Below are 25248 nucleotides of genomic sequence, written 5' to 3' on the forward strand. Positions count from 1 at the left end.
CAAGTTGCATAACCAAGAAGATAACAGAACACTTAGAGAGCCAGAACATAATGGCCGAACAGCGGAAAGGATGCAAGCGGAGGAGCAATTGACCATAGATGCCGCAGTTATGGAGCAAGCCTTCAAGAAACACCGCAACCTATACACGGCCTACATCGATTATCGCAAGGCTTTCGACTCCGTACCTCAAAGCTGGCTACTAGAGACCCTGAAGATCTACAAGGTCAATCCGATAGTGAAAACTTCCTAGGAGCAACATTGGCGAAATGGAGTACCCCATTAGGTCGAGAACATCACAACCAGGCCAATCCCCCATTAGAAGAGAAATCTTTAAAGGAGATGTACTGGGCTCACTATGGTTCTGTCTAGCACTCAACCTGCTGTCCACCATGCTCAATGGCAGCAAGTATAGATATAACCTCAAAGAAGAAAGAAAGAACCTGTACATCCTCACCCACCTGAATAGCATTAGCATTAGTAGAGGCATTTGATGCAAGAAAGCAAGCTTATGCAGCATCAGCCAAAAAAAAATAAATAAATAAATAAAAAAATAATAAAAAATAAATAAAAAAAAAAAAAATAAAAAATAACCACTTCCACTTCACCCCTCTCCTCTGTTCGTTCGAAATACCTGTCCAGCTGAGCCTTAAACTTATTTAGGCTATCAACTTCCACGACAAGGGATGGAAGTCTATTCCACCAACCAACCATCCGCTGGCTAAAGCCAAATTTCCTCACGTCTATCCTACATCTGTCTTTTCTCAATTTCAATTTATGCCCTCTCAGGTGATTATTCTGAGCAAGAGGAAGAATCCCATCAGCATTGAGCATTTCAAACATTCAAGGCTTTATACACCTCTATCAGATCACCTCGCCGGTGCCTAGTCTCCAGACACTGCAAAATTAATTTGCAAAACTTAAACCTTTCTTCGTAAGAGTACCCCTTTGTTCCATTCACTAATCTTGTTGCCCTTCTCTGTACTCGTTCCAGCATCTCTACATCCTTCTTGAAATGAGGCCTCCAGACCTGTATACAGTACTCTAGATGTGGTCTGACCATTGTGTTATACAAGGGAATAATCACCTCCTTATCCCTGCTAGAAAAATTCCTATATATCATCGACAATACACCATGAGCTATTCTTGCAGCCCGTCTGCACTACTCAGAAAACTTCATATCTGCCTACACAACCACCCCCAGGTCCCTTATGATGTAGACAGATGACATCAAGCTCTACGCGGCAACCGAGAAGCAACTCCAGCAACTACTCCGGATCACCGAAGAATTCAGCAAGGACATCAGGTTGAAATTGGGTATAGACAAATGCAAGACCCACAAAATGCAACAAGGAAAATTAGTTGGCCGAAACTACAAGCTGCTGACTGATAAAAAGATCGAGCTATGACAGAAGGAGAGACCTACAAACTGCTCAGCCTGCACCATCCCTAGGGATGGTGCAGACTGAGCAGTTAGAACACAAGGAAATCAAGCATTGCCTAACCGAAAACTTTCATCAGAGACTCAGAAGTTTTCCGAAATCAAAATTGAACGGAGGGAACACAGTTAAAGCCATAAACACCTATGCAGCTCGCGTACTAACATACACATTTGGGGTCATAGGTTGGACTAACAATGAGCTAGAAGATATCATGCGAAAGAAAAGGATAATGATGACCAAGAGTCGCCAAAACCACCCGAAGTCAGCAATGGAGAGACTAACAATACCTCGGAAAGAAGGAGGAAGGGGCCTGATAGACCTGATAGAGTAACAAAAAACAGTGACAGTTAACCTGGAGGATTACTTCAAGAGCTACACAGCACCACTCCACCAGGCCATAAGGAAGATAGATAAGTGGTATACCCCACTCAACCTAAGAGAGGAACTCCCGCCCCGATGGTACAAGAAACGAAGTTAGAAAGATGGCAGACACTACAATGACCTCCATCAAGATCACGTCGATAACACTGCCTCCAATGGATGGCTCACAACCGGGACGCTCTTCTCCGAGACTGAAGGATTCATGTTGGCCATCCATGACCAGGTAATCCAGAAACTATAGAAAATACATCGCAAAGGAGCCTGGAATGTCAGATTACACATGTTGATGATGCCACCTGGCCTCAGAAACGATCCAACACTTTACTGCAAGGTGATCACCCAGTTTGAGTACACTCCTAGACACGACCAGGTAGCCAGGATAATACATCAGAAGCTAGCGAGGAAATACCAGTTGACCAAAGAAAGTGTACCATATTACAAGCACGAACCCCAGGCAGTACAAGAGACCCCAATCAACAAGCTGTACTGGGACCGCGCCATAATAACGAATAGGACAATGCCGCACAACAGACCAGACATAACCCTTGTGGACAAGAGGAAAAGGCTACCTATCTGATTGACATTGCGGTATCCAACACTGGCAACCTGCAGAAAACCATGGGGAAAAATCAGGAAGTACACGAAACTACGACAGGAGATCAAAGAGATGTGACATATTCAACAAGTAGTGACCATCCCGATCATCGTGTAAACTACAGGTATGGTGCCGAAGACCCTGCATGACAGCCTAGCAACAATAGGTCTCCCAACGAACACATACAAGGAACTCCAGAAAGTAGCAATCCTGAACACCTGCAGGACAGTCAGAGAGTTCCTCGACCAACAGTAACACCAGACATAACAACGACCACCCTGTGTACTTGGTAGCCGTCACGAGGTGGAACCCCCAATCAGGGAAAAATAATATAATAATATTAATAAACTATACTACACTCGCCTACATGAGAGCAACCCCGGGGGCTCACATCTGGTGAGTATGGGCCTGGCACACCCAGGGTCCTGAGCTGGATATCATCATTCTTCTCTTTCTTGGTGATTCCCTTCTACTTTTGTCTCTCTCTCTCTCTCTCTCTCTCTCAGGGTAATTTGGGAAATTTTTTTTTTTTTTTTTTGGCTGGTGCAGCATAAGCTTCAGGCTTCCTTGCACCATATAGCTAATACTACTAATAATAATAATAATAATAACTAACTCAACCATGTTGTGAAAAAAAAAAAAAAGGACATAAAAATTTCTCACATTGTTCAAGGAATTCGAACTGGGGTATTTTCCATCTCGTGTGAGGAGGACGGCAACAAATTTTCCCATGTGGAAAAAATCAGGAGGTACACGAACCTGAGACAAGAGATTATTATTATTATTATTATTATTATTATTATTATTATTATTATTATTATTATTATTATTTCTCCCTGGTTTTGGGATTTCACTCCGTGACGGGTACTGCTACCAAGTACACAGGGTGGTTGCAATGTCTGGTGTTAATGTCAGTCGAGGAAATCTCTGACTATTCTAGAGGTGTTTAGCATTGCGACTTTCTGGAGTTCCTTGTAGGTGTTCTCGTTTTCGCCTAGCAAAACAGACAAAAGGACATAGAACACACGCAATTAACAGACATAAGATACACAGCACAGCAAATGAATTTCATTATTTGGGTGGCATAAAAATAATAATAATAAATATAGTTTCTGGTGTTGATTACCTGGTCTTGGATGGCGATCATAAATACTTCAGTCTCTGGGAAGAGCGTCCCGCTCGTTAGCCATGCATTAGAAGCAATTTTATCTATCTGATCATGATGGAGATCATTGTAGTGTCTGCCGTGGTGTCTTTTCTACCCCTCTTTCTAGCTTCGTTTGTACATTTTGGTTGGGGGTGCTCCTCGCTTAGGTTGAGTGGGCTATACTGCTTGCCTATCTTCTTTATGGCCTGGTGGAGTGCTGTTGTGTGTTTCTGAAAGTAATCCTTCAGGTTAACTATCGCTGTATTCTGTTGCTCATTGAGATCTATCAGGCTCCTTCCACTACTTTCCGGGCAATTGTCAGTCTCTCCATGACAGATTTCGGGTGGTGTTGGCGGCTTTTGGTAATCATTGTCCTTGTCTTTCTCATGATATACTACAGATCGGTGTTAGTTCACTCTATCACCCCAAAGGAATATGTTAACACTGGGACTGCACAGGTTTTTATGGCTTTAACTGTGTTCCCTCCATTCAGCTTTGTTTTCAGCAGGCTTCTAAGTCTCTGATGGTATTTTAGCATTAGCATTACTAGAGGCATTTGATGCAAGAAAGCAAGCTTATGCAGCATCAGCCAAAAAAAAAAAAAAAAAAACCCACTTCCACTTCACCCTTCTGTTCGTTCAAAATACTGTCCAGCTGAGCCTTAAACTTATTTAGGCTATCAACCTCCACCACAAGGGATGGAAGTCTGTTCCACCAACCAACCACCCGCTGGCTAAAGGCAAATTTCCGCACGTCTATCCTACATCTGTCTTTCCTCAATTTGAATTTATGCCCTCTCAGGTGATTTTTCTGAGCTAGAGGAAGAATCCCATCAGCATTGAGCATGCTTAAACCATTCAAGGCTTTATACACCTCTATCAGATCACCTCGCTGGTGCCTAGTCTCCAGACACTGTAATTTGCAAAACTTAAGCCTTTCTTCGTAAGAGCACCCCTTTGTGCCATTCACTAATCTTGTTGCCCTTCTCTGTACTCGTTCCAGCAGCTCTACATCCTTCTTGAAATGAGGTCTCCAGACCTGTATACAGTACTCTAGGTGTGGCCTGACCATCGCCTTATACAATGGAATAATCACCTCCTTATTCCTGCTGGAAAAATTCCTGTATATCATTGATAATACTCCATGAGCTACTCTTGCAGCCCGTCTGCACTGCTCAGAGAACTTCATATCTGCCTGCACAACCACCCCCAAGTCCCTTTCATTCTCTACCACTGTCAGTGTAGTACCACAGAGTTGATACGTTGCTCTGGGGTTGCTGTTTCCCATGTGTAGTACTTTACATTTGTCAATGTTAAACTTCATTTGCCACCTCTCAGCCCATCTGCTCAACCTTTCCAGATCCTGTTGCAGCAGCATAGTGTCAGTAGTGTCCTTGACAACCCTGCCAACCTTTGTATCGTCTGCAAACTCGGACATTAAGCCCGATATACCATCATCAATATCATTTATAAATACAGAAAACAATAATGGACCCAACACTGAGCCCCGAGGGACTCCACTAATAACATCAGTCCACGATGAGCAGTGTCCATTGATTAGCACTCTCTGTCTTCTCCCCCTCAACCACCCCGTTATCCATAGCAGCAATTTGCCTACAATGTCACACTGCTCCAATTTGTGTAGCAGTCTTCCATGTGCAACAGTATCAAAAGCCTTTCTAAGATCCAAGTATATAATATCAAAGTTATTCCCTGCATCCAGTTCTTTTGTGACTGCATCATAGTATCCAATCAAGTTGGTCAGGCAAGACTTCCCCTTAACAAAACCATGCTGTGTCTTAGCTATAACTGAAGTCTTGTCTAAATGATCCTGCAGTGCTTCTTTAACCAGTGCCTCCATTAATTTTCCTGGAACAGAAGTTAAGCTCACAGGTCTATAATTACTTGTGTCAGCCTTTGATCCTCCTTTGTGAATTGGGGTCACATTTGCACATTTCCAGTCTATGGGTACCTCCCCTGAGTCCAAGGAAGCTCTCATAATTATGGCTAAGGGTTTGCTTACTTCCTTTGCTGCCTCCTTTTATATAACTGGATAGATCCCATCCACCCCGGGTGCCTTTCCTGTGTTTATCTTCAACAGTTTCTCCTCCACTTTACTCCCAGTTATTTCAAGATTCTGTAGCTTACTGCTAGAGTTGAATACACCTCTGGCATTCCCCTCGCTGAATAACTCCTCATGTGTGAATGTCGATGCAAAATATTCATTTAGTTTGTTAGCTACCTGAGCAGGATCATCAACAGTTGACCCATCAATATCAAGTGGACCAATCTGATTCATCCCCTTCCTTCTAGAGTTTACATAAGTAAAGAACTCTTTGCTGTTTTTCTTTGCATCCCTTGCCAAGGATTTCTCGTAATCTGCCTTCGCCTGCCTAACCTCCTTTGTAACTTGGTTGCATATCAACTTGTATCTATCATAGGCTTCTGTGTCATGTGTTAATTTGTATGTATCCCATGCATTTTTATTCTCTGCCATATGCCTCATTAGTTCATCTGACATCCATTTTGGCCTAAACCTTGAACAATATTTCTTAGTTGGTATGTAAAGCCTAGTAGCTTCCAAGATAAGTTCTTTGAATGCTTCCCATTTTGAATTTGCTGTTGGTAACATCATCAGTTGGTCCCACTGTATAGAATTTAAATACTGTCTCAGTCCATCGTAGTCGCCTTTACGGAAGCAATAACCCTTCCCTTTACCCCTAATGGTAGTTACCTCTTTGAGTAAATCCCACTTCAGCACACTGTGATCACTGCCACCTAGTGGTTCATTTATCTGCAGATTCTTAATGCATGAAGAATCACTGCTGATAATCAAATCAAGAGTATTACTCCCTCTAGTTGCCTCCCGAACGTGCTGATGTAGAAAACAATCATCCAATAAATCCACAAAAGCCCTGCTAGTGTGTGAGTAACCAGCCCCCAAATTCCAGTCAATATCTGGGAAATTAAAATCTCCCATTATAAGACACTCTGATTTACTGGCCCACTCTATTTCCCTGTACAGTTCCTTATTATACTCATCAGAGTCATTAGGCCTATAGCACACTCCTACTCTCAATTTTGATCTCCCAATGTTTATGTCACACCAAACTGACTCCACACTGCACTGTCCAGCGATGTCGACTGGCTTCACTTCCTTGGTTTTTATGTGTTTCTTAACTAATAGCATAACCCCTCCCCCCTTCCTATTCTGTCTATCATTTCTGTAGACGTTGTACTCCCCAAATTGCAGTACTGCATCCCTTATATCTGTGTGACACCACGTCTCTGATATCCCAACAATATCTGCCTTTGATGTTTTGAGCAATACCTCAAATTCATCAAATTTATTTACTAAACTCCTAGCATTGGTGTACACGCAAGTATACCTGCCCCTGTTTCTATTCTTAGCTACCCTAACACAACCCATGTGTTTACTTGTACCGCAATGGCTCCCAGCAGTCTCTGAAATACCATGCATCTTGTTTTTCAGGCTTCTGCTCATTCTAATAGAAGCAGTGCAAGAATCTCTTTCACCTCTGCCAGTGGCTACTGTCAATCTATTGGTCTTTGTCTCCCCCAAGCTAGCAGTTTTCCGACCCACCTAACACTGCCTCGATAGCATCAGCAAATATTCTTGCACCCTTTCTATTTAAGTGTATCCCATCCCTGTAGAAGCAATCTCTCCTGTTAACAAGTACAGTCCAGGCTGAAAAAAATTCTACCCCTTGAGCCTTGCACAATCTTTCCAGGGCCGAATTGATCGACAAGGCTCTCGGACAGGCAGGCCTTAATTTCCTTGTCCTGTAACTGCTGAGCCTACATCACCCCCAAGTATTTGTAGGCCTCTCCCTCTGCCATGGCTTCCATCTCTTTGCCATTCTGCAGCTGATAGTTTCGGTTGACTAATTTTTCCTAGCGCAATCAGTGGGTCTTGCATTTGTCTAGTCCAAATTCCATCCTAATATCTTTGCTGAATTCTTCCGTGATCTGGAGCAGTTGCTGGAGGTGCTTCTTGGTTCCCGCGTAAAGCTTGCTATCATCCATGTACATCAGGTCTGTGAGGGTGTACTGGTTCTTCCTTCCTTTTTTGAGGTTATATCCATACTTGCTACTGTTCAGCATGGTAGATAGCAGGTTCAGTTCTAGACAGAACCACAATGGGCTCAGGGCATCTCCCTGAGGGATTCCTCTCCTGATGTGGATTGGCCTGGTGTGATGTTTTTGACCTTAATGGTGGTACTCCATTTCGCCATCGTTTCTCATAGGAAGTTTCTCACTGTCGGATTGACTTTGTAGATGTTCAGCACCTATATTAGCCAGCTATGGGGCACAGAGTCGAAGGCCTTGCGGTGATCGATGTAGGCTGCGTACATGTTGCGGCGCTTCTTGCAGGCTTGCTCCATAACCACAACATCTATGGTCAATTGCTCCTTGCATCCTTTGCACAGCCGCTTGCATCCTTTCTGCTGTTGGGCCATTATGTTCTGGCTCTCCAAGTGGTCTGATATCTTCCTGGTTAGGCAGCTGGTCAGGATCTTGTATTGTTGGTAAGCATGTGATTGGCCTATATTTCACCGGGTTTCTTGTATCTTCGTGTTTAGGCTTCAGATATGTGATTCCTTGAGTGAGAAGCTTTGGCATTATCTCTGGGTGCCATATCATTCGGGTGAACTGCTCTGCCAGGTGCTTGTGTGTGCAAGTGAGCTTCTTGTACCAGTAGTTTTGGACGTTATCTAATCCTGGAGTTCGCCAGTTGTGAGAGTTCTCGATCGTCTGTTTTACTACTTCTCGAATCTCTCACCCTCTCATTTCTTGTGTCCTTGGTTTTCTTGCATTCTAATTCTATCCAAGCGGCTCGGCTGTTGTGTCTTAATTCCCTGCTCCATATGCTTCCCCAGAACTCCTCAATCGTCTTCTTCTCGGGTGGTCTGTTGCCTTCTTTCTCGTCTTCTCCAAGATTCCTGGAGAAGCCTCTTTGGTGCTCATCAAAGATTTGGTCGTTTATTTTTCTCTGAGAGCCCTATTTGTACCGGCATAGTCGGTACAAATAGGGCTCTCAGAGAAAGGGCTCTCTCTTGGTGAGTGCAAGGAGGTACTGTTTCAATGTGTCCAAGTACTCTCTTATTCTCTGATTTTTTGTCTCAAGTTTGTTGTGGACGCTGTCTTTCTTGAGGATGCTCTTCACTTTTCCAATTAATTTTTTATTCGTATTGGTACTGGGTCAATTGGCCTATCTTTACTCTTATTTCTTCTAACTTCTGCTGAAGTCTTCTTTCCCAAGCTGGCAATTCCTTTCGGTTCTTCTGCTGGTCTCTCACTTCTATTCCATTAATCCTCGTGGCTGCTACTGCAGCACAATACACTGCTGTGTGGATGGCCTCCAGTGTTGCACCATTGATGTCGAGGTAATGCGGTATTATGTGCCGATTCAGATGGACTGACTTTTTTTTTTCTTTTTTTTTTTTTTTGTTAGTTGTTGCTGCAACAGCTTCTGTGGCCATAACTTCTTACTTTTTACTCTGATACAAGCCCTAGGTGGGATTCGAACCCTCAACCTTTGGATTGCCAGGCTGTGACTCTCCACAAGGTTCTATTCAGCCTCTGCCTCGGTATCATGTGAGCCTTTGTGGGGTCCATTCCTTGGAATTCTGTTAGGACCTTCTTCCACTCATCCTCTATTCTGAATATCATGACCTCGTCTGTTTTCACTTCAGCTGCTGTGGGTTGTATTTCTTCTTGCTCTTCCTCCTCTAGTTTGGTGGTGGCATGTTCTTCCTCCTCTGTTTCCATATTCTTTATCCTTAGTAGTTGATTGTTTACTACTATTATTATTATTATTAGCCAAATGGTGCAAGGAAGCCTGAGGCTTATGCTGCACCAGGCTAAAAAAAAAAAAAAAAAAAAAAAATTCTGAATTATCCAGAGATAGAGAGAAAGAAGAAGAAGGGAATCACCAAGAAAGAGAACAATGATAATATCCAGCTCGGGACCTGGGTGTGCCAAGCCCGCACTCACCAGTGTGAGCCACTGGGGTTGTTACGTCCTACGTGATTTTTTTCAAGATTGTAGGAACTATCAGGTTCTTCGTGAACCTGAATTTCACAATTATTGCTCTTTAAAAGATTTCTAGCTAGGTAGCCTGAGACATATGCCAATACATTTTCATTATAAATATCCATATCCTCAATACCTGGGCAATTAACTCTTTCACATTGTCAGTGGGACTCTGGTTTGCTTGACTTGATTTCAGAAACAGTAAAGATGCTATGACATAACCTCAGGGGCTCACATCTAACCCTGTGGGCTCACATCTGGTGAGTATGGGCTTGGCACACCCAGGACCCTGAGCTGAATATCATCATTCTTCTCTTTCTTGGTGATTCCTTTCTACTTTTTTCTCTCTCTCTCTCTCTCTCTCTCTCAGGGTAACTCGGGGAATTTTTTTTTTTTTGGCTGGTGCAGCATAAGCCTCAGGCTTCTTTGCATCATATAGCTGCTAATAATAATAATAATATTTCATGAAGTTTTTTATGGAATAATTTAATTATTTCATAAACTTTTACTTCGATTAATATCAATACAATACATAATCGATTAATATCAATTAATGCAATAAGTTATGAATTAGTTATTAATTAGCTATTCAGTATTTTTTTTAACATTTCATTAAAAATTTCAGGTTCTATCAATTCTGATAAATTACCTTAAATGTTCTTTCAGAAATCGGTACAATCGAACTCCAAATTTATTATCGCACATGAAACACTTATTTCAGTGCCTGATGTCAGCAGATAATTATAATAATAGTAAAAAAAAAGCTACATAAAACAAAATTTCTACTTTCAACAAACATTAGAACTCGAGACACAGAAGCAACCATGTGGTAGCAATTTTATAGGCACAATTACTCAGTGAGTTTTGATGGCTGTTGAGAGTAATTAGCATTAGAATTAGTAGAGATATACAATGCAAGAAAGCAAGCTTATGGACCCTCAGTCAAAAAAAAAAAAAACACTCCCATTTCACACCTCCTTTCATTCCAAATATCTGTCCAGCTGAGCCTTAAATTTATTTAGGCTATCAATTTCCACAACAAAAGATGAAAGTCTGTTCCACCAATCAACTACCAGCTAGCTAAAGGCAAACTTCCACACATCTATCCTAGAACTGTCTTTCCTCAATTTGAATTTATGCCCTCTCAGGTGATTAAGCTGAGAAAGAGGAAGAGTCCCATCAGCATTGAGCATGCTCAAACCATTCAAGGCTTTATACACCTCAATCAGATCACCTAGCAGGCACCTAGTCTCTAGACACTAAACTGCAAAACTTAAGCCATTCTTTGTAAGAGCAACCCTTCGTTCCATTCACTAATCTTGTTGTCCTTCTTTGTACTAATTTCAACAGCTTTAATTCCTTCTTAAAATGAGGCATCCAGACCTGTATACAGTACTCAAGCCATGGCCTGACCATTGCCTTATACAAGGGGATAATCGCCTCCTTTTCCCTACTAGAAAAATTCCTGTATATCATTGTCAACACACCATGAGTTACTCTTGCAGACCGTCTGCACAGCTCAGAAAATTTCATATCTGCCTGAACTTTGCATCCTTTGCCAAAGATTTCTGGTAATCTGCCTTTGCCTGCCTAACCTCCTTTGTGACTTGGTTACAGACCAGCTTATATCAATCATAGGCTTCTGTGTCACCTGTTAATTTATATGCATCCCATGCATTTTTCTTCTCTGCCACATGTCTGATTACCCGCAGATCCTTTTCACTCTCTACCACTGTCGGTGTAGTACCACACACTTGATACATTACTCTAGGGTTACTGCTCCCATATGCGGTACTTTACATTTGTCAACATTAAACTTCAGTTGCCACCTCTCATTCTACCTGTACAACTTTTCTAGATCCTGTTGCACTAGCGTGCTGTCATTAACAACCCTTCCAACCTGCATATCATATGCAAATTTGGACATTAAGCCTGATATACCATCATCAATATCATTAATGAATACAGAAAACAACAATGGACCCAACATTGAACCCTGGGGGACCATTGATAACATTATTCCACAAAGAGCAGTGCCCATTGATTACCACACTGTCTTCTCCCACTCAACCATCCCTTTATCCATAGCAGCAATTTGCCTCCAATGCCACCCTGCCCCAATTTGTGCAGCAGTCTTCCATGAGCAACATTATCAAAAGCCTTTCTAAGATCCAAATATATGATACCAAAATTATTCTTTGCATCCAGTTCTTTTGTGACTACATCATAGTATCCAATCAAATTGCTCACAGAAGAGTTCCCGTTAACAAACCCATGCTGTGTCCGAGCTATAGATGAAATCTTGTCTAGATGATCTTGCAATGCTTCTTTAACCAGTGCCTCCATTAATTTCCCTGGAACAGAAGTTAAACTAACAGGTCTATAATTACTTGTGTCAGCCTTTGATCCTCCTTTATGAATTGGGGTTACATTTGCACATCTCCAGTCTATGGGTACCTCCCCTGAGTCCAAAGAAGCTCTCATAATTATGGCTAGGGGTTTGCTTACTTCCTTTGCTGCCTCCTTTAATATAACTGGATAGATCCCATTCACCCCGGATGCCTTTTTTATGTTTATCCTCAACAATTTCTCCTCCACTTTACTCTCAGTTATTACAAGATTATCTAGTTTACTACCAGAGTTTAATACACCTCTGGCATTCCTCTCCCTGAATAACTCCTCATGTGTGAATACAAAATATTCATTTAGTTCATTAGCTACCTGAGCAGGATAATTAACGGTTGAACCATTGATATCAAGTGGACCAATCTGATTCATCCCCTTCCTTCTAAAGTTTACATAAGTAAAGAACTCTTCGCTGTTTTTCTTTGCATCCTTTGTTAAAGATTTCTCGTAATCTGTCTTTGCCTGCCTAACCGCCTTTGTGACTTGGTTACAGACCAGCTTATATCTATCATAGGCTTCTGTGTCACCTGTTAATTTATATGTATCTCATGCATTTTTTTTCTCTGCAACATGTCTGGTTAGTTCATTTGACATTAATTTAGGCCTAAATGATCTAGATGATAGTGCTGTGCTTCTTTAACCAGTGCCAACATTAATTTTCCTGTCCAGGAAAATTACTGCACAAATTGGAGCAGTGTGGCATTGGAGGCAAATTGCTGCTATGGATAAAGGCATGGTTGAGGAGAAGAAGACAGAGTGGTGATCAATGGACACTGCTCATAGTGGACTAATGTTATTAGTGGAGTCCCGCAGGGTTCAGTGTTGGGTCCATTGTTGTTTTCTGTATTTATAAATGATATTGATGATGGTATATCAAGCATAATGTCCAAGTTTGCAGATGATACAAAGGTTCGCGGGGCTGTTAAGGACATTACTGACAGTATACACTGCTGCAACAGGATCCGGAAAGGTTGAGCACATGAGCTGAGCGGTGGCAAATGAAGTTTAACATTGACAAATATAAAGTACTACATATGGGAAACAGTAAACCAAGAGCAACGCATCAACTCTGTGGTACTACACTGACAGTGGTAGAGAATGAAAAGGACCTGGGGGTAATTGTGCAGGCAGATATGAAGTTTTCTGAGCAGTGCAGATGGGCTGCAAGAGTAGCTCATGGTGTCTTGTCAATGATATACAGGAATTTTTCTAACAGGGATAAAGAGGTGATTATCTCCTTGTATAAGGCAATGGTCAGACCACACCTTGAGTACTGTATACAGGTCTGGATGCCTCATTTCAAGAACGATGTAGAGCTGCTGGAACGAGTACAGAGAAGGGCAACAAGATTAGTATATGGAACAAAGGGTTGCTCTTACGAAGAAAGGCTTAGGTTTTGCAAATTACAGTGTCTGGAGACTAGGCACCGGCAAGGTGATCTGATAGAGGGGTATAAAGCCTTGAATGGTTTGAGCATGCTCAATGCTGATGGGATTCTTCCTCTTGCTCAGAATAATCACCTGAGAGGGCATAAAGTCAAATTGAGGAAAGACAGATGTAGGATAGATGCGCGGAAATTTGCCTTTAGCCAGCGGGTATTTGGTTGGGGGAACAGACTTCCATCCCTTGTTGTGGAAGTTGATAGCCTAAGTAAATATAAGGCTCAGCTGGACAGTTATTTTGAACGAACGGAAGGGTGCAATGGAAGTTTTTTTTTTCTGGCTGATGCTGCATAAGCTTGCTTTCTTGCATCACATGCCTCTACTAATGCTAAGTCTTGAACAATATTTCTTAGTTTGTATGAAAAGCCTAATAGCTTCCAAGATTATTTCTTTGAATGCTTCCCATTTTGAATTTTCTGTTGGTAATATCATCAGTTGATCCCACCATATAGAATTTAAATACTGTTCTGTCTCAGACCACCATATTCACCTTTACAAAAGCAAAAACCCTTCCCTTTACCCATGATGATAGTAACCTCTGAGTAAATCCCACTTTAGCACACTGATCAGTGCCACCTAGTGGTTCCTTTATCTGCAGATTCTTAATGCATGAAGAATCACTACTGATAATCAGATCAAGAGTATTACTCCCTGTAGTTGCCTCCCAAACATGATGCTGTAAAAAAAACAATCATCCAATAAATCCACAAAAGCCTTGCTAGTGTGTGAGTGACCAACCCACAAAGTCTAGTCAATATCCAGGAAATTAAAATCCCCCATTATAAGATACTATAATTTACTGGCCCACTATTTCTCTGCACAATTGCTCATTATACTCATCAGATTCATTAGACCTATAACACACTCATACTCTCAAATTTGATCTCCCAGTGCTTATGTCACACCAAACAGACTCAACATTGCATTGTCCACCAACATCAATTGGATGCACTTCCATAGATTTTGTGTGTTTCTTAACTAACAGCATAACCCCTCCTCCCTTCCTGTCCTGTCTATCCTTTCTGTACAAATTGTACTCCCCAAATTCCAGTTCCGCACTGCTTATGTCTGTGTAACACTGTGTCTCTGATATCCCAACAATATCTGCCTTTGATGTCTTGACTAGCACTTCAAGCTCATCAAATTTATTAACTATACTCCTAGCATTGGTGTACATGCCAGTATACATGCACCTGTTTCTATTCTTAGTTACCCTAACACAGCCCACGTATTTACTTGTTCCACTGACTCCTAACAAATTGGAGTGTATAATTTTTTATGAATAGGTTTCAGAACTGAAATGAATTTGAACTGCTACATTCTTAATTAATTATTTTCTGATATAACTACGAATAGGCGCACTATAGCCATAGCAGCTAATGCGCCAAAAAACAACCATACCACACACGACTCCCAGCAGTCCTGGAAAATCCCATTGCCTTGCTTTCCAAGGCTGCTGCTCAATTGCATTTCAATAGAAGTAGTGCAAGAATCACTTTTACCTCTGCCAGCAGCTACTATCAATCTATTAGTCCATGTATCCCCCAAGCTAGCAGTTTTCTGACCCACCTAACACTGCCTCGATAGCATCAGCAAATATTCTTGCACCCTTTCTATTTAAGTGTATCCCATCCCTGTAGAAGCAGTTAACAAGCACAGACCATGCTGAGAACAATTCTTTCCCTTGAGTCTTGCACAATCTCTCCTGGACCGAATTGATCGACAAGGCTCTCATCATATACTCCCTCCTATCCCATTCTCTAAACTAAGCCATTCAGTTTAATAACAACTATATAATATTTATTACTCTCCTTTGGATTATCAAGTTTTGGCCACCCCCTGTTATATGTAAAAAGTAATTATTATTATTATTATTATTAATAACCATATGATGCAAGGAAGCCGAGGCTTATGTTGCACCAGGAAAAAAAAAAGTTCCCGAGTTATCCTGAGAGAGAGAGAGAGAGAGAGAGAGAGAGAGAGAGAGAGAGAGTCAAAAGTAGAAGGGAATCACCAAGAAAGAGAAGAATGATGATATCCAGCTCAGGACCCTGGGTGTGCCAAGCCCATACTCAACAGATGTGAGCCCCCGGGGTTAATCTGGGCTAGTATGCAAGTGCTTTCATAACTAATTGCAATGTTTTTGCAGCTCATGAGGATCCATTTTCATGGTTCTCAATCTGTTTTGTGACATGCACATTTTACTCTAATGGTTACATACCTCTTTCATTTATGATTTACCCAAATTTGTGAATTTCCTGATTCCTGACACTGATGGTTTATAGGGAAAATGGGACTTTCCTCAAAAATCCAATACACGGTCGGCATACCTATGTAGATTATCTTTCAACTTTTAAGTGAATGTTTAAAATTCACAGTTATCATAACACGACCATATGAAAGCTTTTTTTTTTCATTATTGAGTTTTACTTCATTAACAGATAAAACAGAATCAACAGTATTTATTTGAACAAAAGTTTATTATCGTTTATGTAAATCCATGAAAATTAAGTTGAAATAAGTAAAATTACATTAAAATTTAAGGCATCTTTGTCCTCAAACAGTGCTGCTGATGAGAATAATAACTCTCACTTGTAGATAATCACACTTCGAATTCTGGAAAATAAAGAGAAGAAATAATTTAAAAAATGACAAATCATAATTCTTCATAGCTAATAATAAATATAAACAAATTTACATATACAGTATATATACAGGGTATTTCAATTAAACACACAAAGCTATCGCACTTATTTTTGATTATTATTATTACTAGTCATGTAGTGCAAGGAAGCCTGAGGTTTATGCTGCGCTAGCTAAAAAAAAAATTTCCAAGTTACCCTGTGAGTGAGTGAGAGAGAGAGAGAGAGAGAGAGAGAGAGAGAGAGAGAGAGAAGAGAGAGAGAGAGAGAGAGACGGAAATAGAAGGGAATCATCAAGAAAGAGAAGAATGATGATATCCAGCTCATACAATTTCTAAATTAAAATTTTGCCTAATAAACTGTTTTTTTTTGTTTTTTTCTTAACAGTAAAGTTGTTCCCCTCCTTACTTTAGTCTAAAAACAGTGTACTTCTGAAATGAATGTAAACTGATTTTACTTGAAGGAAAAAAAACAAACAAACAGAACAATTGTATGTGATGGTTTCTTTTCAACAAGCATGTTTACCTATGTTAAATAATTTTAAGCTAACTGTACAGTAATGTGTGGCATCTCTCCTTGCAAATATTGACAAAAGAAATAACATTCAAAAGAATTATTTAAAAAAAAAAAGTAAGAAATTCTGGGGTAAAAAGCACAATTTCCTGAAACAAAAGTTAAAGGGAAAAAAAAAAATAAAAAAAAAATATATATATATATATATATATATATATATATATATATCTCAAAAGGCACAATAATTAGGATTAATTCATTCATTCTCACAATAATTTATTCTCACAATAATTCATTCTCAGGAAATAAAAAAAAAACAAATGAAACAGGAATGAATATTTCTGTGCTTAACTTTACATAGCTGTTTGTTATTAAAGATCAGTTATCAGTAATACTCAATACAAATAAAGGTAAAAATGTAACTAATAACAACAACAATGCAGATTCAATATTCTTGACAAATTGAGCCACTAAGGCAGTTGGAAATTTGTGGCGGGTTCCAAGCAGCAAGACCTACTAAGTATACATAATCACAGCCATTTTAAACTTCAACTTGCATTAATCTTTCAGTTAATGAAAAAAATACTGGTAGAAAGAAAAATTTTATTACACTTGTTGTTCTTTTTAGGAATTTATATTGAATGTAGTGTTTGTTCATAGCAAAAAAAAAAAAATCATCCTCAGAAAAGTAGAGACTAATTTACATTCTCTGAATCTGTCCATGAGAAAAACATCCTATGTGATAAGATTTTTTGACTTAAGTCTGGAACCAAGGAGTTTTGCAGATTCCTTTAGTCAATTTAAATTTCTTACCAGATCATTTAGTTCATGCTGTTGAAAACAGTTGAGGGCTGGGCTCAATGTTTCCAGGCATGTTTACCCCCAGGGACTCACATCTGGCAAGTATGGGCTTGGCATACCCAGGGTCTTGAGCTGTATATCATCATTCTTCTCTTTCTTGGTGATTCCTTTCTGCTTCTCTCTCTCTCTCTCTCTCTCTCTCTCATGGTAACAGGGAAATTTTTTTTCTGGTCGGTGCAGCATCAGCCTAAGGCTTCCTTGCACCATATGGCTATTAATAATAACACTTCAGTCGCATCTTCAAAAGCTTCACCTTCAGCACTCTCTGCTACATTCTCCAATATTATTATTATTAGCTATATGGTGCAAGGAAGCCAGAGGCTTATGCTGCATCAGCCAAATTAAAAAAAAAAAAAAATTCCCAAGTTACCAAGAAAGAAGAATGATGATATCCAGCTCAGGACCATTGGTGTGCCCAGCCCATACTCACCAGATGTAAGCCCCCGGGGTTAATATAAGTGAAGAGCATGGAATCTGAGGTTATCTCCATGTGGGACTGGTCTATTGGCACACAGAATATTAGGATACACAATGCTCTTCTTAAGCTTTGCATTGTATTTCTCTACATTAACTAAGCAAAAGTAATAGTCATCGTAAGCCCCCACCAAATAATGGGAATTGCGAATGGCACAGTCTTCTTAGCATTAGCATTAGTAGAGGCATATGATGCAAGAAAGCAAGCTTATTCAGCATCAGCCAAAAAAAAAAAACCCCACTCCCATTTCACCCCTCTGTTCGTTCGAAATACCTGTCCAGTTGAGCTTTAAATTTGTTCAGGCTATCAACTTCAACAACAAGTGATGGAAGTCGGTTCCACCAACCAACCACCCGCTGGCCAAAGGCAAATTTCCGCACATCTATCCGACATCCGTCCTTCCTCAATTTGAATTTATGCCCTCTGAGGTGATTATTCTGAGCAAGATGAAGAATCCCATTGGCATTGAGCATGCTCAAACCATTCAAAGCCTTATACACCTCTATCAGATCACCTCGCCGGTGCCTAGTCTCCAGACTCTGTAATTTGCAAAACTTAAGCCTTTCTTCGTAAGAGCAACCCTTTGTTCCATTCACTAATCTTGTTGCCCTTCTCTGTACCCGTTCCAGCAGTTCTACATCCTTCTTGAAATGAGGCCTCCAGACCTGTATACAGTACTCAAGATGTGGCCTAACCATTGCCTTATACAAGGGAATAATCACCTCCTTATCCCTGCTAGAAAAATTCCTGTATATCATTGACAAGACACCATGAGCTACTCTTGCAGCTCGTCTGCACTGCTCAGAGAACTTCATATCTGCCTGCACAATTACCCCCAGGTCCTTTTCATTCTCCACCACTGTCAGTGTAGTACCGCAGAGTTGATATGTTGCTCTGGGGTTACTGTTTCCCATATGTAGTACTTTACATTTTTCAATGTTAAACTTCATTTGCCACCTCTCAGCCCATCTGTTCAACCTTTCCAGATCCTGTTGCAGCAGCATAGCGTCAGTAGTGTCCTTAACGACCCTGCCAACCTTTGTATCATCTGCAAACTTGGACATTAAACTTGATATCCCATCATCAATATCATTCATAAACACCGAAAACAACAACGGACCCAACACTGAACCTTGAGGAACTCCACTAATAACATTAGTCCATGTTGAGCAGTGTCCATTGATTACCACTCTCTGTCTTCTGCCACTCAACCATCCCCTTATCCATAGCAGCAATTTGCCTCCAATGCCACACTGCTCCAATTTGTGCAGCAGTCTTCCATGTGCAACAGTATCAAAAGCCTTTCTAAAATCCAAATATATAATATCAAAGTTATTCCCTGCATCCAGTTCTTTTGTGACTACATCATAGTATCCAATCAAATTGGTCAGGCAAGACCTGCCCTTAACAAAACCATGCTGTGTCTGAGCTATAACTGAATTCTTGTCTAGATGATCCTGCAGTGCTTCTTTAACCAGTGCCTCCATTAATTTACCTGGAACAGAAGTTAAACTAACAGGTCTATAATTACTTGTGTCAGCCTTTGATCCTCCTTTGTGAATTGGGGTTACATTTGCACATCTCCAGTCTATGGGTACCTCCCCTGAGTCCAAAGAAGCTCTCATAATTATGGCTAGGGGTTTGCATACTTCCTTTGCTGCCTCCTTTAATATAACTGGATAGATCCCATCCACCCCAGGTGCCTTTTTTATGTTTATCCTCAACAATCTCTCCTCCACTTTCCTCTCAGTTATTACAAAATCATCCAGCTCACTGCCAATGTTTACTTTACCTACATCATTCTCCTTCCTGAATAACTCCTCATGCGTGAATGTAGATGCAAAATACTCATTTAGATTGTTAACCACCTGAGCAGGATCCTCAACTGTTGAACCATCAATATCCAGTGGACCAATCTGATTCATCCCTTTCCTTCTCGAGTTCAAATATGTAAAGAACTCTTTTCTGTTTTTCTTTGCATCCTTTGCCAAGGATTTTTCGTAGTCTGCCTTTGCCTGCCTAATCTCCTTTGTGACTTGGTTACAGACCAACTTATATCTATCATAGGCTTCCATGTCACCCATTAATTTGTATGTATCCCATGCATTTTTCTTCTCTGCTACATGTCTCATTAATTCATCTGACAACCATTTAGGCCTAAACCTTGAACAATATTTCTTAGTTGGTATGTAAAGCCTGGTAGCCTCCAAGATTAGTTTCTTGAATGCTTCCCATTTTGAGTTTGCTGTTGGTAACATCATCAGTTGGTCCCACTGTATAGAATTTAAATACTGTCTCAGACCATCATAGTCACCTTTACGAAAACAAAAACCCTTCCCTTTACCTCTGATGGTAGTTACCTCCTTGAGTAAATCCCACTTCAACACACTGTGATCACTGTCACCTAGTGGTTCATTTATCTGCAGATTCTTAATGCATGAAGAATCACTACTGATAATCAGATCAAGTGTATTGCTCCCTCTTGTTGCCTCACGAACATGCTGATGTAGAAAACAATCATCCAATAAATCCACAAAAGCCTTGCTAGTGTGCGAGTGACCAACCCACAAATTCCAGTCAATATCTGGGAAATTAAAATCCCCCATTATAAGACTCTCTGATTTACTGGCCCACTCTATTTCCCTGTACAATATCTTATTATACTCATCAGAGTCATTAGGCCTATAGAACACTCCTACTCGCAATTTTGATTCCCCTATGCTTATGTCACACCAAACTGACTCGACACTGCCCTGTCCATCGTTGTCGACTGGCTTCACTTCCTTGGACTTTATGTGTTTCTTAACTAATAGCATAACCCCTCCTCCCCTCCTGTCCTGTCTATCCTTTCTATACACATTGTATTCCCCAAATTCCAGTTCCGCACTACTTATATCTGTGTGACACCACGTCTCTGATATCCCAACAATATCTGCCTTTGATGTTTTGAGCAATACCTCAAATTCATCAAATTTATTTACCAAACTCCTAGCATTGGTGTACACGCAGGTATACATGCACCTGTTTCTATTCTTAGCTACCCTAACACAACCCATGTATTTACTTGTACCGCAATGACTCCCAGCAGTCTCTGAAATATCCTGAATCTTGTTTTTCAGGCTTCTGCTCATTTCAATAGAAGCAGTGCAAGAATCACTTCTGCCTCTGCCAGTGGCTACTGTTAATCTATTAGTCCTTGTATCCCCCCCCAACTAGCAGTTTTCCGACCCACCTAACACTGCCTCGACAGCATCAGCAAAAATTCTTGCACCCTTTCTATTTAAGTGTATCCCATCCCTGTAGAAGCAATCTCTCCTGTTAACAAGTACAGTCCAGGCTGAAAAAAATTCTACCCCTTGAGCCTTGCACAATCCCTCCAGGGCCGAATTGATCGACAAGGCTCTCATCATATACTCCCTCCTATCGTGTCTGGGCAGAATTGCAGACACTTTCAAAATCAACCCTAATTCACGGCTTTTTTTCAACAGTGTCCTGTACTTGCTAAGTAATTCCGCCGGTCTCCTACTCTTAATATCATTAGTGCCAACGTGTACAACTATATCACCTTTTGTGCCCTTAAAAGATGATATCCGCTCTACAACGTCATCAACCTTTGCCCCTGGCAGACATACCCTGGTCCTATTCCACCTATCCTTTTTACAAAGTATGTTCCCCATTTCCCTGACAATAGAGTCACCAACAACTACTAGTTCCTGTGGGACCAGCGCATTCTGCCTAGGGGGCTGCCTCTGTGTTGCCTGATGACCAAGTGCAAGCTCTGGCGTTGATGTGGGCAGCTGAGAGCTTGATGGGCCCCTCAATTTATTTCCTTCGAGGGCATCCACCCTGTCCTTCAAGCTCTCATAAAGGCCCATAACAACGCTGAGTTGTCGCCTGATTTCCTTGCACTCCTTACATCGGGCACACACAAAGACATCCCCCTTGGCAGCATCATGTCCCGTACCCGACTGCTCCGCAAACATCAAGCAAGCAGTGCATTTTAAAAGACTGTGATTCAGAGGGCAACTGCCCCCCTCAGTTCTCCCCTGAACCACAGCACTCCCATTAGCTTGAGCCTTTTGCTTTGCTGCTCTGGTCAGAGTCATGATTCCGATTTAATTCAATAAAATTTCAAAACAAAAATTAAATCCTTAAGTTATATCCAAAAACAGTTATGTTATTTTTTATTTTTATTTTTTTTTCGGTATCTAGTGTTTTCTACGAGTTCCCTTTATACAACTTCCGTATCACGTGTACCACTATAGTTATGTATTAATTATTTGTTACGATTAAGTCGTTATAAATATATAGAGTTAAAAATACAATTTAATCGACAATAAAGTTTAACAAGATTAATAGATTTACTGATTAATTGACAATATTATATTATATTGTCAATTTAATTGTATTATATTGGCACTATACTACACTAAGCTTATGCTATCGTGTAAAAATGGCGGGAATTCTCGAACGGTACTTCTACGGACTCGTAAGTATTGATTAGCTTCCAAATCTCGCTATCTCAATTTAGAATAAACTAAGGATCCTCACTAGGTCTATAATCTACTTATAGAAGATAATTTGATATAACAATTGGTTAATAAATCGACTAAATTTGGTTAAAAAAAAGACTTCTCGTTCAATTTGTAACACGTGGATTTGATACCGTTACCGATACTAAGTAATACTTACAAAATCTCTGTCTAAGTTAAACTTTAAACTAAGTATCGTAACTAGGAACATAAAGCTACTCTAGAAAATAAGTTAATATGACAATTTAAGCTAATAAATCAGAAAATAAATCAGGAAAAACTTCTCTGTTCCAAGAGCTTCAAGGAGCTTAGTTCCTTGAATGCTTCCCATTTTGAGTTTGCTGTTGGTAACATCATCAGTTGGTCCCACTGTATAGAATTTAAATACTGTCTCAGACCATCATAGTCGCCTTTACGAAAACAAAAACCCTCCCCTTTACCTCTGATGGTAGTTACCTCCTTGAGTAAATCCCACTTCAACACACTGTGATCACTGCCACCTAGTGGTTCATTTATCTGCAGATTCTTAATGCATGAAGAATCACTACTGATAATCAGATCAAGAGTATTGCTCCCTCTTGTTGCCTCACGAACATGCTGATGTAGAAAACAATCATCCAATAAATCCACAAAAGCCTTGCTAGTGTGCGAGTGACCAACCCACAAATTCCAGTCAATATCTGGGAAATTAAAATCCCCCATTATAAGACTCTCTGATTTACTGGCCCACTCTATTTCCCTGTACAATATCTTATTATACTCATCAGAGTCATTAGGCCTATAGCACACTCCTACTCTCAATTTTGATTTCCCTATGCTTATGTCACACCAAACTGACTCGACACTGCCCTGTCCATCGATGTCGACTGGCTTCACTTCCTTGGACTTTATGTGTTTCTTAATTAATAGCATAACCCCCTCCTCCCCTCCTGTCCTGTCTATCCTTCCTATACACATTGTATTCCCCAAATGCCAGTTCCGCATTACTTATATCTGTGTGACACCACGTCTCTGATATCCCAACAATATCTGCCTTTGATGTTTTGAGCAATACCTCAAATTCATCAAATTTATTTACCAAACTCCTAGCATTGGTGTACACGCAGGTACACATGCACCTGTTTCTATTCTTAACTACCCTAACACAACCCATGTGTTTACTTGTACCGCAATGACTACCAGCAGTCTCTGAAATATCCTGCATCTTGTTTTTCAGGCTTCTGCTCATTTCAATAGAAGCAGTGCAAGAATCACTTCCACCTCTGCCAGTGGCTACTGTTAATCTATTAGTCCTTGTATCCCCCCAACTAGCAGTTTTCCGACCCACCTAACACTGCCTCGACAGCATCAGCAAAAATTCTTGCACCCTTTCTATTTAAGTGTATCCCATCCCTGTAGAAGCAATCTCTCCTGTTAACAAGTACAGTCCAGGCTGAAAAAAATTCTACCCCTTGAGCCTTGCACAATCCCTCCAGGGCCGAATTGATCGACAAGGCTCTCATCATATACTCCCTCCTATTGTGTCTGGGCAGAATTGCAGACACTTTCAAGTTCAACCCTAATTCACGGCTTTTTTTCAACAGTGACCTGTACTTGCTAAGTAATTCCGCCGGTCTCCTACTCTTAATATCATTAGTGCCAACGTGTACAACTATATCACCTTTTGTGCCCTTAAAAGATGATATCCGCTCTACAACGTCATCAACCTTTGCCCCTGGCAGACATACCCTGGTCCTATTCCTTTTTACAAAGCATGTTCCCCGTTTCCCTGACAATAGTCACCAACAACTACTAGTTCCTGTGGGACCAGCGCATTCTGCCTAGGGGGCTGCCTCTGTGTTGCCTGATGACCAAGTGCAAGCTCTGGCGTTGATATGGGCAGCTGAGAGCTTGATGGGCCCCTCAATTTATTTCCTTCGAGGGCATCCACCCTGTCCTTCAAGCTCTCATAAAGGCCCATAACAACGCTGAGTTGTCGCCTGATTTCCTTGCACTCCTTACATTGTGCACACACAAAGACTTCCCCCTTGGCAGTATCATGTTCAGTACCCGACTGCTCCGCAAACATCAAGCAAACAGTGCATTTTAAAAGACTGTGATTCAGAGGGCAACTGCCCCCCTCAGTTCTCCCCTGAACCACAGCACTCCCATTAGCTTGAGCCTTTTGCTTTGCTGCTCTGGTCAGAGTCATGATTCCGATTTAATTCAATAAAATTCAAAACAAAAATTAAATCCTTAAGTTATATCCCAAAACAGTTATGTTATATATATATTTTTTCGGTATCTAGTGTTTTCTACGAGTTCCCTTTATACAACTTCCGTATCACGTGTACCACTATAGTTATGTATTAATTATTTGTTACGATTAAGTCGTTATATATATATAGAGTTAAAAATACAATTTAATTGACAATAAAGTTTATCAAGATTAATAGATTTACTGATTAATTGACAATATTATATTATGCACTATACTACACTAAGCTTATGCTATCGTCCAACTTCTTGTTACTATGTTTCCACAATCTCGATGCTTCAACACAGGTTTGGAAAACTATGTGGAGCCCATTATTTATTTTGGTCACCAGAATAAGTACAATACACATTTTTTACAAATTCTATAATAACTTTGCTTGAGGATTACATAACTCGCACAAATATAACAAAATAACTCTGGATTGTTCCAACACTTGTGTAAAGACATTTTACTCACTTTTTGACACAAGTTTGACATGATAATCTCAAAAATAAACTGAGCT

General features: G+C 40.5%; 1 protein-coding gene across 1 annotated transcript in view; it reads right to left on the reverse strand.

The window, feature by feature from the left end:
• Positions 1 to 16009: 16009 nt before the first annotated feature.
• Positions 16010 to 25248, reverse strand: part of LOC150081760 (alcohol dehydrogenase class-3-like) — a 137540-nt gene continuing 128301 nt past the window's right edge. The window contains exon 11 of the mRNA XM_090379624.1: positions 16010 to 16082. Coding sequence (XP_090235750.1) covers positions 16055 to 16082 — 28 coding nt within the window. The 3' untranslated portion in view covers positions 16010 to 16054. The remainder of the gene's footprint in view (positions 16083 to 25248) is intronic.

The sequence above is a fragment of the Mastigoproctus giganteus genome, chromosome 8 (genome assembly GCF_048544385.1).
Source record: "Mastigoproctus giganteus isolate SK-2022 chromosome 8, ASM4854438v1, whole genome shotgun sequence".
NCBI lineage: Eukaryota > Metazoa > Arthropoda > Arachnida > Uropygi > Thelyphonidae > Mastigoproctus > Mastigoproctus giganteus.